Source organism: Lemur catta, chromosome 21, assembly GCF_020740605.2.
Source record: "Lemur catta isolate mLemCat1 chromosome 21, mLemCat1.pri, whole genome shotgun sequence".
NCBI classification, from domain to species: domain Eukaryota; kingdom Metazoa; phylum Chordata; class Mammalia; order Primates; family Lemuridae; genus Lemur; species Lemur catta.
Genome location: NC_059148.1, coordinates 25,895,079 through 25,910,081, shown reverse-complemented (window position 1 = coordinate 25,910,081; position 15,003 = coordinate 25,895,079). Strand labels below are relative to the sequence as shown.

Sequence of the window (15,003 nt, the reverse complement as noted above, 5' to 3'; positions counted from 1 at the left end):
ATACCCGTGCTTGATACGTTAAGGAGTTGATTTTTGCCTCGCAAGAACCACATTCCACCCTCTACGGGGGACGTCCCCATGAGAATGTCTGGCATAAGCCAGGAGAAAGCCCACGTCCTTGTAGGAGCCTGTGACCTCCCCCCTGTCCTTCCTGCCCTTCCCTTCCTGTCCAGCGGGGGGCAGCACCCCCCGGAACGGGCCTCTGGGCGGCCATCCTGGTCCTGCTTCTTGTTTTCCAGCCATCATTGAAAAGAAGACCAACGACCTGCTGGTGCTAGAGTCCTACAGGCGGATCCTGGACATGGACAGGGCCGAGACCGATATCCTGACGCCCTTTGTCAACCCTTTCTGGGGGGGCTCTGCCCTCCTCAAGCCCCCAGAACCCATCAAGGTTGTCCCGCCGGTGCTCGGGGCAGATCCCTTCAGCGACAGGTTGGATGATGGTGAGTTCTCTCTGTCTGTCCCCATCGGTGCAGGTCGCTGGGTTGAGGTTCCTAGAAAACTTGTGCCTTCAGGGCTGGCGATGCTGTGTCCAGGTGCCTGAGAGGGCTGCAGGGCTGGGCCTCAGTTTCCCTGTCTTGATGAGCCCTCATGGGCCTGTCATTTCCCTTGGGTACCATTTTGGCTGTGGCCACTTGACATCCTTCACTTGTGGACTCTGCTTCCTATGGTGTGAGGGTGACCTGGCCACAGATCCCAGAGTTTAGTTACCCTGTGTATTTTTTTAAAGATCAAGGCCAGGTGCAGTGGCTCACGCCTATAATCCTAGCACTCTGGGAGGCCGAGGCGGGTGGACTGTTTGAGCTCAGCAGTTTGAGACCAGCCTGAGCAAGAGCAAGACCTTGTCTCTACTAAAAATAGAAAGAAATTATATGGACAGCTAAAATATATATATAGAAAAATTAGCCGGGCATGGTGGCGCATGCCTGTAGTCCCAGCTACTTGGGAGGCTGAGGCAGGAGGATCGCTCGAGCCCAGGAGTTTGAGGTTGCTGTGAGCGACGTGATGCCACGGCACTCCCTCTAGCCCGGGCAACAGAGTGAGACTCTGTCTCAAAAAAAAAAAAAAAAAAAAGATCACAACTACTTTTTAATCATTTTAAAAGAATCTTGAGGCTGGGCACAGTGGCTCACGCCTGTAATCCTAACACTCTGGGAGGCCGAGGCGGGAGGATTGTTTGAGCTCAGGAGTTCGAGGCCAGCTTGAGCAAGAGCAAGACCTTGTCTCTACTAAAAATAGAAAAATTAGCCAGGCGTGGTGGCACATGCCTACTGTAGTCTCAGCTACTTGGGAGGCTGAGGCGGGAGGATCACTTGAGCCCAGGAGTTGGAGGTTGCTGTGAGCTGTGATGAGGCCACTGCGGCATTTCAGGGGTGCTCGGGTGGAGGGGGCAGACCCCCACCACACAGACACACGCACACAGCTCCCTTTGTTTTATCGGGTATGAAAGGTAAGTCAGATGTCACACGCCTTAGCACAACTCCCTTGGCCCTTTGGAGTTTCCTAAAATGGGAGGGCTGGGGGTGGGGCGGGACACAGCAGCTGGGAAAGCTGTCCTCACAAGATCAGGAACTTACAGATAACGTCTTCACTTCCGTTCAAGGCAGGGTTGGTAAACATTGTGTTCTCCTAGCCCCCTAGCCCCTGTGGCCTGTAGGTGTGAATTAGAAGAGGTGCCACTTCTGGGTAGATTAATTAGGAAAAGAGGCCCCTCTGGGTAGACACGGCTTCACAGTCAAGTGGGGGCTAGATTTCAGCGCATCCGTTCACCTCTAGGTATCGTTGTCCTTGTGCAGTGCACATCCTAAATAACTGCACATGGTGGCCCTGTGTCCTTGATATTAAACCAAACATCCTTCACATCCTTGTCTGGGAGGAGAAAAGCAGTCATTGTCTGGGCATCCCTGAGAAGGACGCTCGTGCCCACCCTCCCCTCCCTGAGACCTGAGAATTTTCACACTGCGCTCGGGAGCGCGGGAGAGGGACACCAAACCAGGCTCGGGCGTCCTTGCCTTGGGCAGCCGTGAGCGGGACCAGGAGACCGAGTCCCCGGGAGGGCGGCCCCGGGCCGGGCCTGAGTTCCAAAGGCCTCACGCCTCTTGCCTCGGCGCAGCGGAGCAGCCCCTGGCCCGCGGCAGCCTGCGGCAGCTGGTGCGGGACAGCTTCGCGCAGAGGGAGGCTCGGAGCCGGGACGCGCCCGGACAGCCTGCCCGAGAGGGCGGACGAGCTCAGGTCCAGGAAGAAGCTGACGCTGCGAGGTGACGGGGCCGCAATTGTACCGTGACCGGAAAGAATAAATGTTTTGTCCCGCAAGCGCAGCGCCCCTCCACGCTCGTCGCCGAGAGCCCCGGGCTGCGGGAGCCGCTTGCGGGGAGGGGGCGGGGCGGAAAGCGGGCGTGGGCGACAAGAATTGCGTGGGGTCCACACGGGCCCTGGGGACCTCTGAGGCGGTGACGGGCACGGGCTACCCCTCCCCGGGGCCACCCGGCGAAGCGGGAACGAGCAGGGCGCAGGGCCACGGGGGAGCCACAGTGTTGCCCCGAGACCCCAGAGCCACGTGGGGCTCCGCGCATGTCTGCGTGTGTCGTGTGTGTCTCTGTCCCCCGCGGGCGAGCGTGTCATGCCGTGTCCCGCCCTGCACCACGGGCGACCCTCAGCGAGCGTCCTGACCCGGCGCCCCCAGGAGCCCCAGTGTCGCGTTCGCTGCCGGGCCGTGCCTGGAGCGGACGGAGGCTGCGGGGCTGCGGGTCCCTGAGGGCTGGGGTCATCCTGGGTCGGGGGGGGGCGCTGACTCGCCTGGGTCCCTGCCCACCAGGGCGCCAGTCCGCGACAGCCAGGGGGCGATTTCTTCAGTTGCAGCGGCGGCCTGGCCCCGAGCGCCTCCCGGGGTGGCGCTGTCCTTGTTCCCGAGTCCGGCTCCTCCGCCCCCGCCCTGCCTCCCTCCCGCGTGGCCCCAGCCCCGCGCCACCCCCAGTCCCGGCTCTTTCTTCCCAGCAGGGTGTTAACTTCGGTGTGTCCTGAGTTCTTGGGCTTCTCTTGCAGGCTCAGAGCGCCCGACGCCCCCTTTCCGCTTCCTCTCGGTTTTCCTTTGGGGGATCCCCGCTCCCCCCTGCCGGCGTGTGGTCGGAGGGGCTGATCGTGTGGCCCAGGCCCGCCCGGCAGAGCGCGCCACCGCCCAGACCCCGGCGATGGGCTGGGGCGGCTCAGGTCCCGGAGAGCCCCCAGGGGTGCTGTTCTGATGCTTGTGTGGAGCTGGGGGGACGGGGGTGCCCTGTTTGCCCTGGGACTGCTGAGGGGACAGAAGGCAGCCGGGGGCAGTTGTAGCTGTTCTGCCACCGCGGAGAGCAGAGCAGCATGAAGGAAAGCAGGGCAGTGGAGAGGCCGCCTCAGGTTCTGACCGCGGTGTTTGAGCTCCTGGATGCAGCTGTGCCTGAAGCCCTTGGACTTCTTAGTTATGAGAACCCACTGGTTTCCTAAGTTGGGATTCTCGCTGCCATATAGACCTGAATGCTTCCGCCATGACTTTGGTCACTCAAAATCAAGGGTCCACTCACACCCAGGCCTGGACCCCAGAGAGGGTCAGAAATCAGTACCCCTCCCACAGTTTGCCAGGAGAGGAGTACAGACAGCGTCTGCTTTATCTGAAACTAGAAGTCAACCTCTTATGATTAGCAGATGTCATTTTTGTCAAATAAGCCACATTCTTAGCGTGTGTGTGAGGCCACCTCCTTTCATTGTCATGGGGCCCATGTTAACATACCCATGGGAGAAACGTCCTGATGGTGTCCCAAGGGAAAGGATGTCATGGAAGCTAGGCCTGTACATGGAAGGGAGGGCTGTGTTCATCCAGGTGACATTCCATTAAAATGTAGCCCTTGAGAGAAACAGTCCTGAGTGGCTGCAAAGGTCTATATTAAATAAAGAGTCACTAAGATTCAATAATAATAGTAATGACAGCAGGGTCATCACTGGCTTATATGCCGCCTTTGCTTTCATTACTCAAGATGCTTCTAGCTGGCAGAGGAGCACCATGACCATATACACGACCTCCTGTTTATTTAAACTTGGGCTCTGGGTGGATTTCCAGCTGCAGTACGTGTGGCCATGTGGTATCATAAGCCACCCAGGCTGCAAAGAAGATGGGGGTGGATAAATGGGGGCAGCTGCGGGGCCAACAGGCCAGGGGTGGGGCATAGGGAGGAGGGCCAAGCCCACCCTGCAAAGGTGAGCCCGGGCGGGGCGGCGAGCCCCTTTTAGTCCTTCTCTTCTCCGTGGGTGATGATGTGCACCAGGTTCTTGTAGTCCAAGTTGCCAGTCACGTCGGGGGGGAAGGCATTGAACATCTGGTCAACCTGCAATCAACCAGCAAGATGTGCTGGAGGCGAGGGGAGGGGAACCAGGAGGTCGGGGCCGAGTGGGGAGGCAGCTGGGGCGTGGGGGTGTGGGGATGGCCACTCCGAGCCCCTCCAGGAAAGGACTTGTTGCCCAGCTGCTGCAGAGAGACCCTCTCCTGAGATCATGCCCTCCTAGGGGCAGCCCACAGCCAGGGGTGAAAGGGCCGGGCCACCTCGCCCAACCTGGGACTTCTCAGAAGGGCTCTGCTAGTCCCCGGGCTCCAGGGTGCGTCAGCCATGGCTGTCTTCAAGCCTGAACCTTGGCTCAACATCTCCCCCCATGCACTCCTTCTTCCCTGCCCTTCCTTCCCCAGGCACTGACCCCAAGTCCCCTCCCAAGTAAACATCCTGCAGGGATGTTCTGGAAACAACCTTCAACCAGGGTAAAGCGGGAATCGAGAACTTGAGTGTTCCAAGGGCAGTTTATGTAAGGGACAAAGATGGGCCCGTGGGTGCTGTGGCTAAATGGAGACACGTGACCCATCTTCAGAGGTGACAGATGCTCACAGCCAGCTGCATGTGGCCACATGGGCAGGGAGGTCAGAAATATAGATTCTTTTTTACATGCAGTTTCCCCATTGGCTAGTTATTTTTTTAAAAAACGCGTTGGCTGTTACTAGTTAACACTTATATTCCCCTTACACATGTCAGCACTTTAACACAGATTAACTTGTTGAATCCTCGCAATATACTGTGAGGTAGTTCTATTATTATTCCCACTTCACAGATGAGGAAACTGAGGCACAGAGAGGTCAAGGAGCTTGTCCAAAGTCACACAGCTGGGGGAAGGTGAAGGCAGCTCTTTTAACTGCTTGAGTTTTGGGAAGGAGTAAATCTAAATACAATGTTTAGTAAAATGTGGAACTTGGAAACAGGCCTGAGAAGCTACACAGGGACTATTTTAAATAAACTCATTTAAGGTTCACTAATAAGGCCGGCAGGACCATTGCTTACGCATGTGAACCTTGGCAAATGCCCCTTCTTCCAGACATGTTGCTGCACTTGCCAGAAAAAGTTCATATATACTGATTTTTAAAAAATTATAATAAGACACTTTATTGCCGCCTGCTGGAAAAACTATTGCAAAACCAGATATACAGTCTATGATGAATTTTATAAGACTGGCATCCCAGAGGGTTGTGCAGTGCACAACTTACACGACTGTATGTGGCGACCCCTCACACCGTAGTAAACTGATTCTCTATCCAGGTCTCTATGCATTGTGAGGAAGGCAGAACCTGGAGTCAGACAGACCTGGGTTTGAATCCAGGCTCTGGCATTTAGCATTGGTGTTGATATTTTTGGCAAGTGACTTTACTTCCATGGGCCTCAGTTTCCCTATCTGAATAAAATGACAATAATATTAGTCTCTACCTCATAGGGTGATTGAAAGAATGCAGTGAGGCAAGTGTTCAGTAAATGATAGCTAGTTCTCTCTCGCTGGGGGATCAGGGGTGATTTAGACTAGAGAGGGAGGCAGAGCCCCTGGAGGGTGAGCCCAGGAACGGGGGTGCAGGGAGTGGCCAAAGGACCCCATTACCTCATCCTTGGAAAACCTGTCCGCCTGCGTGGTCAGCATCTCCCGAACGCTGCGGAGGGAGAGCAGGTGTTGGTGTCAGGTGTACGTGTGGGGGAGGCAGGACCCACCCCCCCACAGACCCCACTCCACTCACTAATCAGCCTTCAGCACCCCCTTGCCTTCGGGGTCAAACACCTTGAACGCGTTGAGAATGGTCTCCTCAGGGTCCGCCCCTGAAACAGAAAACAGAGCTTATGTGTGGCACGGGTGGCTGGGAACCCGGGGCCCCCCAAGTGGCAGGGCCCAAGTCCCCCCAGAGAGGAAGGGGCCAGCGCAAGGCTGCTTTGCTCGGAGGAAATAAGTCACCTCCCCCTGAGCCCTGGGTCTCGGTGTGTTGAAAGAGAAGGCTGAGGACCCGGTTACTTCTGAGCAAACCCAAAGTCAAACATGATCTAGAGTCGGAAAGACTAGGATCTGAATCCTGACCCCGGCACTGCCTGGCTGTGTGGCCTTAGACCAGTGACTTTCTGTGTCTGAGCCTCAGTTCCCCATCTGTATACTGGGAATAAGAACAGAACCTGCCTCCTGTGTGCTGTTAAATGAGGTCATGCGTATAAAGTGCTCAGCCTGAGGCCTGGCTTAGGGCAAGCCTTGGAGTAATGTTAGTTGCTGTTTTTAGGGTTTGTTTGTTGTTTTTGAGACCGGGTCTTGCTCTGTTGCCTGGGCTAGAGTGCAGTGGTGTCATCACAGCTCACTGAACCTCAAACTCCTGGGCTCAAGCCATCCTCCTGCCTCAGCCTCCCGAGTAGCTGGGACTACAGGCATGCGCCACCATGCCTAGCTAATTTTTCTATTTTTTTTTTTTTTTTTTTTTGTAGAGACGGGAGTCTTGTTCTTACTCAGGCTGGTCTCAAACTCCTGGCCTCAAGCGATCCTCCCATTTTGTCCTCCCAAAGTGCTAGGATTACAGGTGCGAGCCACAGTGCCGTGCTCTGTTTATATTCTTTTTTTCCAATGGTACTTTGTCTCCTTGAAAGTGATCCATCTTTTGCCAACCCCAGTCTGTTCTCTTAAAGCCTTAATTCATGCCCAAAGGTGAAGACACACAGACACACAGACACACACACACACACACACACACACACACGAGCTTACCCTTAAGTTTCTCCCCAAACATGGTCAGGAACACAGTGAAGTTAATTGGACCTGGAGCTTCCTTGAGCATATCCTCAATTTCTTCATTTTTCACATTCACACGCCCTAGGGCAGGAAACACACACTCAGGGACTCTGAGCTGGGAGAGAAACAGCTATTAGGACACTGGCATTTGCCCCTGTAATTCCACTTCAAGGAATCTAGTGCAGGAATAGTCAGAGATAGGGTGGATACGCTCAACGATCCATGTGAGATGTTCTCAACAGTGTTATTTATAATAACCAGGTGACTGGAAGCGACCCAAACATCCAGAGTGCGGAGAGGTTAGTTATTTTTTAAAATAGTGTCTTCAGAACCTGGAACATTTTATACAGATATGTTAATTTTTTACTCCAATGGGAAATGCTCATATTGTAAACTAGCCCTTCTCAGTTGGAGGTGGGAGAGACAGATCAGCATCCCCTGAAGGACATTTTTCAAGTAATACCTGCTGTAACCTACAGCCTCAGAGATTCTGATATACCCGTTCTAGTCCTACCACAAGTCCACTTTTGTGCAAATTAGAAAAAGCCACCCCTCCTTAAGACAATTTATGTTTTAAATATAAAAAGCTACAGTAGCTACAAATGTGAGTAGTGCTGTGCCCTGTAGAATTGTGCAGTGCACAACCTGCACAGCTGTGTATGGTGGCCCCTGAGTTCTAAGGATGGGAGTTGGTAGTGGTGGTGGGTGGCAGATTGGACATGTTTATCTTGAAAAAGCTCCATGCTCACCCTGTCAAGATGTAAATTTTAAAAGGTGAATTCAAAGTAGAATGATTCTAATTATTTAAAAAACCAAAACCAAATGGATGTGCCTAGAAAATCACAGAGGAAAGAGACTGAAATGTTAACAGAGGAATGTAACCTTGCAGGTAATGTCGTTTTCCCCTTTATACTTTCCCAGATTTTCTATTGAGAGCTGGCATTGCCCTCAAACTCACACCGAAACAGTTACTTCAAGAGACAAAAGATACCTGAGGACACTCAAAGACTAAACATTTCTTTTCCATCCTCTAAAATTCATCTTACAGGCCAGTTATGGTTGAGCTGTTTTTTTGTGAAATGACATTCTCTTGACCTTTTTGGATGGTCCCACCTCGTGCCTCTTGTGGCTATGGGATAAAGAAACCCTCGTGCAGGGGGGACGGGGGCTCGAAGGGGCGACGTACCGAGAGCAGCAAAGGTGTCTCTCAGGTCATTCTTGTCAATGAAGCCGTCCCTGTTCTGGTCCATGATGGTGAAGGCCTGTGGGAGGGAGGCATTTGCTGGTCAATGCGGGAGAAACTGGGCACAGTTGCCCAAGAGGTTGGGCCAAGGACTAGGAGATGTGACATTCTGGGGTCTTCAAGGGGCATCCTAGACATCAGATCAAGAGTTAACAATGGAAAAGAGCCTTGTAGTTCCTCCAGACGACAGGCGTAGTGTTACTGTGAGCCCAGCAATGCCCTTGCTAGGTGTATACCCAAGAGCACTGGAACCATATGTCCACGTCAAAGCTGTGTCATTCATCATAGCCCCCGACTGGAAACAGCTACAGACCATCAGCTCCGGAATGGACACACAGAATGTGGCCTGTGTGCACGATGGAATACTATCCAGCAATACAAAGGGAGGAAATTCCGACACATGCCACAACATGGACGGACCCTGAAACGTGACACTCAGCGAAAGAAGCCAGACACACATTGTATGATTCCATTTCTATGAAATGTCCAAAAAGGCAAATCTATAGAGACAGAAAGTGGATCAGTGGTTGCCAGGGGCGGGGGGGGAGGGGGAATGGGAAGTAACTGCTAATGCGTGTGGGGTCTTTTTCTTTTTTTTCTTCTGTCACATTTAGAGGTGACAGAAATGTTCTCAAATTAGATAGTGGTGATGGTTATAAAACTTTGTGACTATACTAAAAACCACTGAATTGTACACTTTAAAAAAAGTGAATTTTAGTGTATGTGAATTATATCTCCATAAAGCTGGGGTTTTTTTTAAGTGAAGAACTGGGGTCTGATCTGGCCTCTCCACTCCTAAGCCTGGGCTGTCTATAAAATGGGGCCAGTAATCATTCCCCGCTCCCAGGGACGCTCCCAGAGCTTTATAAATGCTTGAGTATTTTACAAACGAGGTATCATGGCTACATTCTTTTGCCATCTTTGCTGCAGCTGGTTCCTGAAAGTCTTTGCACGCCCTGGGCCCACACCCCGGCAGCTGATCTCATTCCAGAGGTTGGGGCAGACTGAAGAGAAGAGGTGGGTGTAGCTTTCTCCCTGGAAAGTGACTATTTCAAGTTCAGATATGACACTTGTCCCAGGAATTTCTTTTTCCCTGGTGGCTTAGCAGATGTGGCATTCCGGCAATCTGAATGCTGAGGGGGACAAAAGGTGCAAGTGTTCATGTCCTGTTTGGTGGCCCCAAACGGTTTCCCCTTTGACAGCAAACACACTGGCGTCTCTCGCATAGCTGGGGCACACTTGCCTCCGGAGGGCCAAGTGCGAGTGCGGGTGACTCAGTGTGAGCCCTCACGACTGCCGGAAAATTAATTCAGAATCTGTCCTTCCAAGTCCATGGGCAGTGGCTTAATTTTGCCTTCTTGGTACTTAGGTTTGCTTAATAAGGCACATTCGCTTCAAATGTGACAGGGTTTCAACCTGGCTGGTGTTCAATAAAAGAAAACTGTAAACTTCGAAATCCAGGAGATACTGCCTTACACCTCTAGATTGCAAAAAAAAAAAAAAAATTTTAACTGTTAATACTCAATGTTGTTGAAAATGTAGGAAAAAGATACTCTCTTCTTGGGGCTGATGGGAGGAGGAATTATTGCAGTAATTCTAGAGGATAATTTGGGCCAGCAGTTTTGCTTGGTTTTAGTTCTTTTTGTTTGTTTGTTTTTTAAGTTCCTTTGGCCCAGCGGTTCTGCTTTTAGGAAGTTACCACGAGGAAATACCCAGAGATATGAGCAAAGATGTGTTATTTACAATAGGAAGACATTAGTTACAAATGTAACATCCAACCATAGGAAATGGTTTAAATAAATGACAGAAATTTTGATGCTGAATTTCTTAAAAGAAAAAAATGCTGGTACCAATCAGTGGGCAGAGAAGATTGTAACTTTGCTTAATAAGTGTATAAATAGATAACAAAAATAACTTGGAGGGTATATACTAAAATGTGAACTGATTCTCTCTGGGTAGTAGAATTGTAGGTAGTTTTTATTTTCTTCTTTGTGCTTTTCTGGAAAATTTTCCTACATTTTCAACAAGGAATATGTTTTACTTTGATAATCAGCAAAAGTAATTAAAAAATAATTTCCTTAAAAGGTTCACACATACAGTCAGACTGAATTAGGGATTGTTGGGAAGATAAAGACATCTAGTCAAACGGCCCCTGCTGGGAATCTGAACAAAAGAAGGTTCCCTCTAGCAGGTGGGATTTCCACGCAGGCGGGTGAGGGAACAGCCGCACCCACCTCCTTAAATTCCTGGATTTGGGTCTGTTCAAACATGGAGAACACATTGGAGTTGGCAGTGCCCTCGGCTCTCTTCTTAGCTTTCTTAGGTGCCTGGGGAGGAAAGAGCATTGATTAAAAGAGTCAGAGGCTGGGAATTAGAAAACTAGGTCAGGCCCCTCTCGGGGTGGGTCAGTCCATCTTGCAGGGGCTCGGCGGCTCATCTGTGAAATGGGTGATGGTGCTCACATCATATCTCAAAGCAACGATGCCGGAGGGATAAAAGGACACAACATAAAATTCCTCCAGATCACCCGGGTCCTGGGGAGTCATAAGAGATCGTGGCTCCTGCAGCGGCTCCGCGGCAAAAGAGAAGGTGCAGGTGCGTCTCCGGGGATGGAGCCCACACCCCCGGATCAGCCCCCGGCAGGGTCCAGCCGCTTTTGTTCCAGGGCATTGCACAAAAAGCTTAGTAATGCGCAGAAGGAGAATTGATTGGAGGGAAAGAAAAAGTCAGGCTCGCTACGCTGTGATGCACGCCCAGACGAGATGACGGTTTTTCAGGATGTTAAAATCCAACTGCTCCCCCCACCCCACAACTTTCCCTTGATCCAAATGGCAGTGAAATCTCCTCTCTAAATGTTCTGTCCTTGCACCATGCCAACAGTGCAGAGAAGAGTGAGGTAACCTTTCTCCCCAAACCCACTTCTCTCTGAGCTTAAATAACAGCAAACACTTGGGCACTCTACAGAGATCATTATTATTTCATTTAATTCTTGTAACTGCTCTGTCCCATAAATGCTATTATCATCATCCCCATTTTATTGGGGGGGTGGCGGCAACCGAGGCTCAGAGAGGTTGGGTTCCTTGTTCAAGGTCTCACAGACACAAAAAGGCAGAGCTGGAGTTGAACTTGGGCATTCTGACTCCAAAGTTCGTGCCCCTGACCTCCCTCCTGTGCTGACCCTGGTTTGGGGGCTGCCTGCTTTGGGGCGGGGTTGGCGGGGGACACCTAACCAAGCATCACAGGAAGAAAGGTTTTGAAATTCACAAGTTCAAAAGGTGAAAACAAAAAGATTCTTTTCCCCAGCTGCCTGAACAAGAGAAAAGAATTACAATTTGATCCTTAAAAGCGTTCAATCCCATTTTGCAAGCCCTGGGAGTTATTGATTCCTCGAGAGGTCAGTAGACAAGCCATAAAAAAGCCAACTCTCTTATTTTGTTTTTGTGAGTCCCCAGGAGCTGCTGTTATTTGTGGCCTATGGGGGCATTGATTGGGGCTCCTCCAACCGCACACAGCCAACAGCGCTTTTTCCACGAGGGACTGGGGTCCTGGAAAGCCGCCTTTCTTCCCCCCTCCGCTTCGCTCCTTTGCTTGTGGGTGGCTTCCCCTTGTCACCCACCCGGCATCACCGCTTCTCGGAGCCCTTGCTACTCACCATGGTGGAAGGGACCCAGCACTGCTTCCCGAGAAGAATTCAACACGCTGCCCAGCCGTCCTCAGCCCAGAACAATAAATACTTCCTCCTCGCGTTTAAAAATAACCCCATGACCACTTTTGGCAGTAATAGGTGAGGTGGACGCCACCTAAGGCCCCCCCACCCCATGCCGTTCTTCTGAAGTAAGGGCCGCTCACTCGCCACCGGGTGACACGTGAGCCCCAAAAAGGCATTCAAGGTCAAAGAGACAGCGGCTGGGTCACGGTCACAGGGAGAGATACTGTGAGCTTTCTGCAGCGCTTGGGCTGGAGACATTTGTGCCTGTCAGTTTTGAGAAAGACAATGGCAGGGAGAGGAAACGGTGAAAATTCTCTACTTCTCCACCCGGGTCCCACCGCAGGGCCTTTGCATCTGCAGGGCCCCCAGCGGAGCGGCTCTCTCCCTCCTCACCTATCTGACACCCCTGTGCTCAAATGTCACCTGCGTGAGGGCTGCCCAGCCACTGTATTGAAAATAGCCACTCACCCCTGCCTCCCATTTCCCTTCTTTGTTCTGTTTTTCTCCACGGCATTTGTCACTTCCTAACACATCATGCAATATGCTTGTTTATTTTGTTCGGCGTCGGGGGACCGTCAGCTCTCGAGGGCAGGGTCCTCTTCAGTTTTCCTCACTGCCATCTCCCCACTCCTACAGCAGCAGCTCACCTATAAATATATGCTGAATGAGTGAAGAAACGACAACTTTCATTTACTGAGCACTTGCTACGTGCCAGGCACTGTGTCCCTGGGCTCATGTTCTCATTTAATTTTCCAATCACCCCATGGGGTAGGGATCACATTATCTTCTGTGCCCCCATTTTACAGATGAGGAAACGAAGGCTTGGAGAGGTGATGTGAGCCCCCGAGGGTCATGCGGTGGTGGAGCTGGGGGTGGCCCCATCTTGAGGCCCATTTGTGCGCAGAGTCCAGACTCTTAAAGGGCCTTGGAAATAGCAGCTAGCTTTCCGAGAGCAAGGCCCTCTTATTTAATACTCTTTCCCAGGATGGTTTTGGGAAAACCAAAGACAGCTTGGGATTCAGGGAGCAAAAACATAGCACTTGGAATCGTTGTGGAAGGAGAACATTCCCTCGCCCCTCCCTGCTGGTGGGGACACTAGGCTGATGCTGGAACAGTGTTCATTCCCCTTTCTGGAGCCCTGCTGGGTGCTGGGTGCTGGGTGCTGTGCTAGCTCAGGGGAGACAGCCTCAAAGTGACAAACTCCCTGCCCTCCTGGAGCTCACGTGCAAGGGGAAGATGGATAAAAAGAAAGTAAAAAGTGCATAACCCAGATAATTGCAGGCGGTAACAAACATGACATGGGAATGAGATTCGGGGGCAGGTGTCAGCTGCCTCAGACGGGCTCAGGGTGGGTCCCTCTGAGCAGAAACTGCAGAGGGGGCTCCTGGCAGCGGGGACTGCAAAAGCCTCAAAGGAAGATGAATTTGGAGTCTTTGAGGAACAGAAGAACCCATGGGGCTGGAGTTTTCTGGAACATAAAAAAAGAAATAAGTTTTCTTATTAGGTTTTCTGGAGGGTGAAAGGAGGTAAGCCCCGAGCCCTCAGTAAATGGTGGCTATCACTCACTTCCCTTCTCGGTGGAGAGAAAAGTCTCAGTTTGGGGGCACACAAACCCAGGGGCTATTTATTGCTGTGACAAAAAAAGGCGTGAGCTTTTTTTTTTTCTTCTTTCCAGTCACGTGGGCTAGAATTACCCAGGAGCCTCTTCTAATGGAATCTTTAATCACAAAAGATGTGTTTTCACGTGTGTGCCCACACCAGTGTGCACACACACATATGTGGGTGTGCACAAAGGCATGTGTGCACGTGCCCACTCGTGCATGCATGCACAGACTAAGACACACGCACGCACACACGCACGCACACACATGCATAGAGGCACAACACACACACACACACATGTGCACAAGTCAAGAGGAGCTTTTCTGTCCAAGATTCTCTGACAACACCAGAATAAATGTTTCCCCAGCTAATAGGCACACCATGGATTTTCGTTAAAACGCCGTGTGCGCAGTCAGTAGCTATAAATGGCCAAGCCCAAAGGTTGCTGCGGCCACAGCAGATGTGGAGAAGATGTGGCGGGGTTGGGGAGCCCTGGTCAGGGGTCAGGATGGATCAGGCCCCACAGAGGCAGGTGGGTGTGTGTTTCCCTGAGGGGCCCTGCACAGCTGGGCCTATGGAAGGGGCGCCAGGAGGACAGTTCTGGCTGGAGAGCGAGAGGGGTGGGGTGTCAAACAGGGCACTAACCCTCCCAGGGCCTCAGTTTCCTCATCTGGAAAATGGAGACCATAATAGCACACACTCCCATAAGGCCGTGGGGAGGGTTAAGTGAGATCGGCTCGGGGGATTCTGGGAACATGGTGGCCGGCACAGGGCACACAGTCCCCGCGCTGCCGGGTCTTGGCGCCCACAGGCTGTGGGTTAGGCCTTGGGCTCTGGTGGGAGAACTGAAGACCCAAAGTCTCCTCCTCACCCTCGTCGATGGGTCGGGCTGCCCCTGGGGAGCCCCCAAGACCGAGGACGAGGCCCTCGGAGTGGAGAATCCCGGGAAGACTTGGGGTTTGGTTTTACGTAGGCTTCAGGGGTCCGTTTCGGCATCCACCTCAAGAGTGCGTGGGGAGGAGGCGAGTGGGCGGCTGCGGCTTCTCTGCCCTCGAGGCTGGGAGGCGAAGGCATCTTGCCTGGGAACCGCAGGCCTGGGGGCCCGAGACCCCTACCTTCCTCTGCCTGTAGGATTCCAGCAACCAGACCTGAGTCCCACTGCGCCAAAGAGAAAAACAGCTGCTCACCTGAGGCTCTCAGAGGCCAGAGAGGAGCAACTGGGACGGTCATTCAGAATAGCAACTTCTAGAACCGTCAGAAAGCAAACCAAGTGTATTTGTTTCCCACTGCTGCTATAAAAACATTACCATAAATTTGGTGGCTTAAAGCCGCACATAGGCCTTATCTTGGAGTTCTG

The 15,003-nt window shown here is 52.1% G+C and overlaps 2 protein-coding genes across 2 annotated transcripts in view; one reads left to right on the top strand and one right to left on the bottom strand.

Annotated features, from left to right (window-relative positions):
• Positions 1-3,239, top strand: part of CCDC63 (coiled-coil domain containing 63) — a 31,909-nt gene extending 28,670 nt beyond the window's left edge. Inside the window, 6 exon segments of the mRNA XM_045534722.1 lie at positions 240-443; positions 2,114-2,192; positions 2,194-2,258; positions 2,320-2,557; positions 2,684-2,910; positions 3,043-3,239. Coding sequence (XP_045390678.1) covers positions 240-443; positions 2,114-2,192; positions 2,194-2,258; positions 2,320-2,557; positions 2,684-2,910; positions 3,043-3,239 — 1,010 coding nt within the window.
• Positions 3,240-4,039: 800 nt separating this feature from the next.
• MYL2 (myosin light chain 2) lies at positions 4,040-12,177 on the bottom strand. Its single transcript, XM_045534832.1, has 7 exons — positions 11,988-12,177; positions 10,570-10,662; positions 8,279-8,354; positions 7,069-7,173; positions 6,068-6,146; positions 5,935-5,983; positions 4,040-4,352 (listed from the first exon to the last, which is right to left on the bottom strand). The coding sequence occupies exons 1-7, from the start codon at positions 11,988-11,990 to the stop codon at positions 4,254-4,256; spliced, it is 504 nt and encodes a 167-aa protein (XP_045390788.1). The 5' UTR covers positions 11,991-12,177; the 3' UTR covers positions 4,040-4,253.
• Positions 12,178-15,003: the final 2,826 nt, after the last annotated feature.

What these genes read in the sequence shown, in the direction of transcription:
- MYL2 (XM_045534832.1), bottom strand. An exon ending in AGACACCTTTGCTGCTCTCG is followed by an intron (nt 7,174 to 8,278) that starts GTACGTCGCCCC and finishes TTCCTGCCCTAG; the next exon opens with GGCGTGTGAATGTGAAAAAT. An exon ending in GGGGTGCTGAAGGCTGATTA is followed by an intron (nt 5,984 to 6,067) that starts GTGAGTGGAGTG and finishes CTCCCTCCGCAG; the next exon opens with CGTTCGGGAGATGCTGACCA.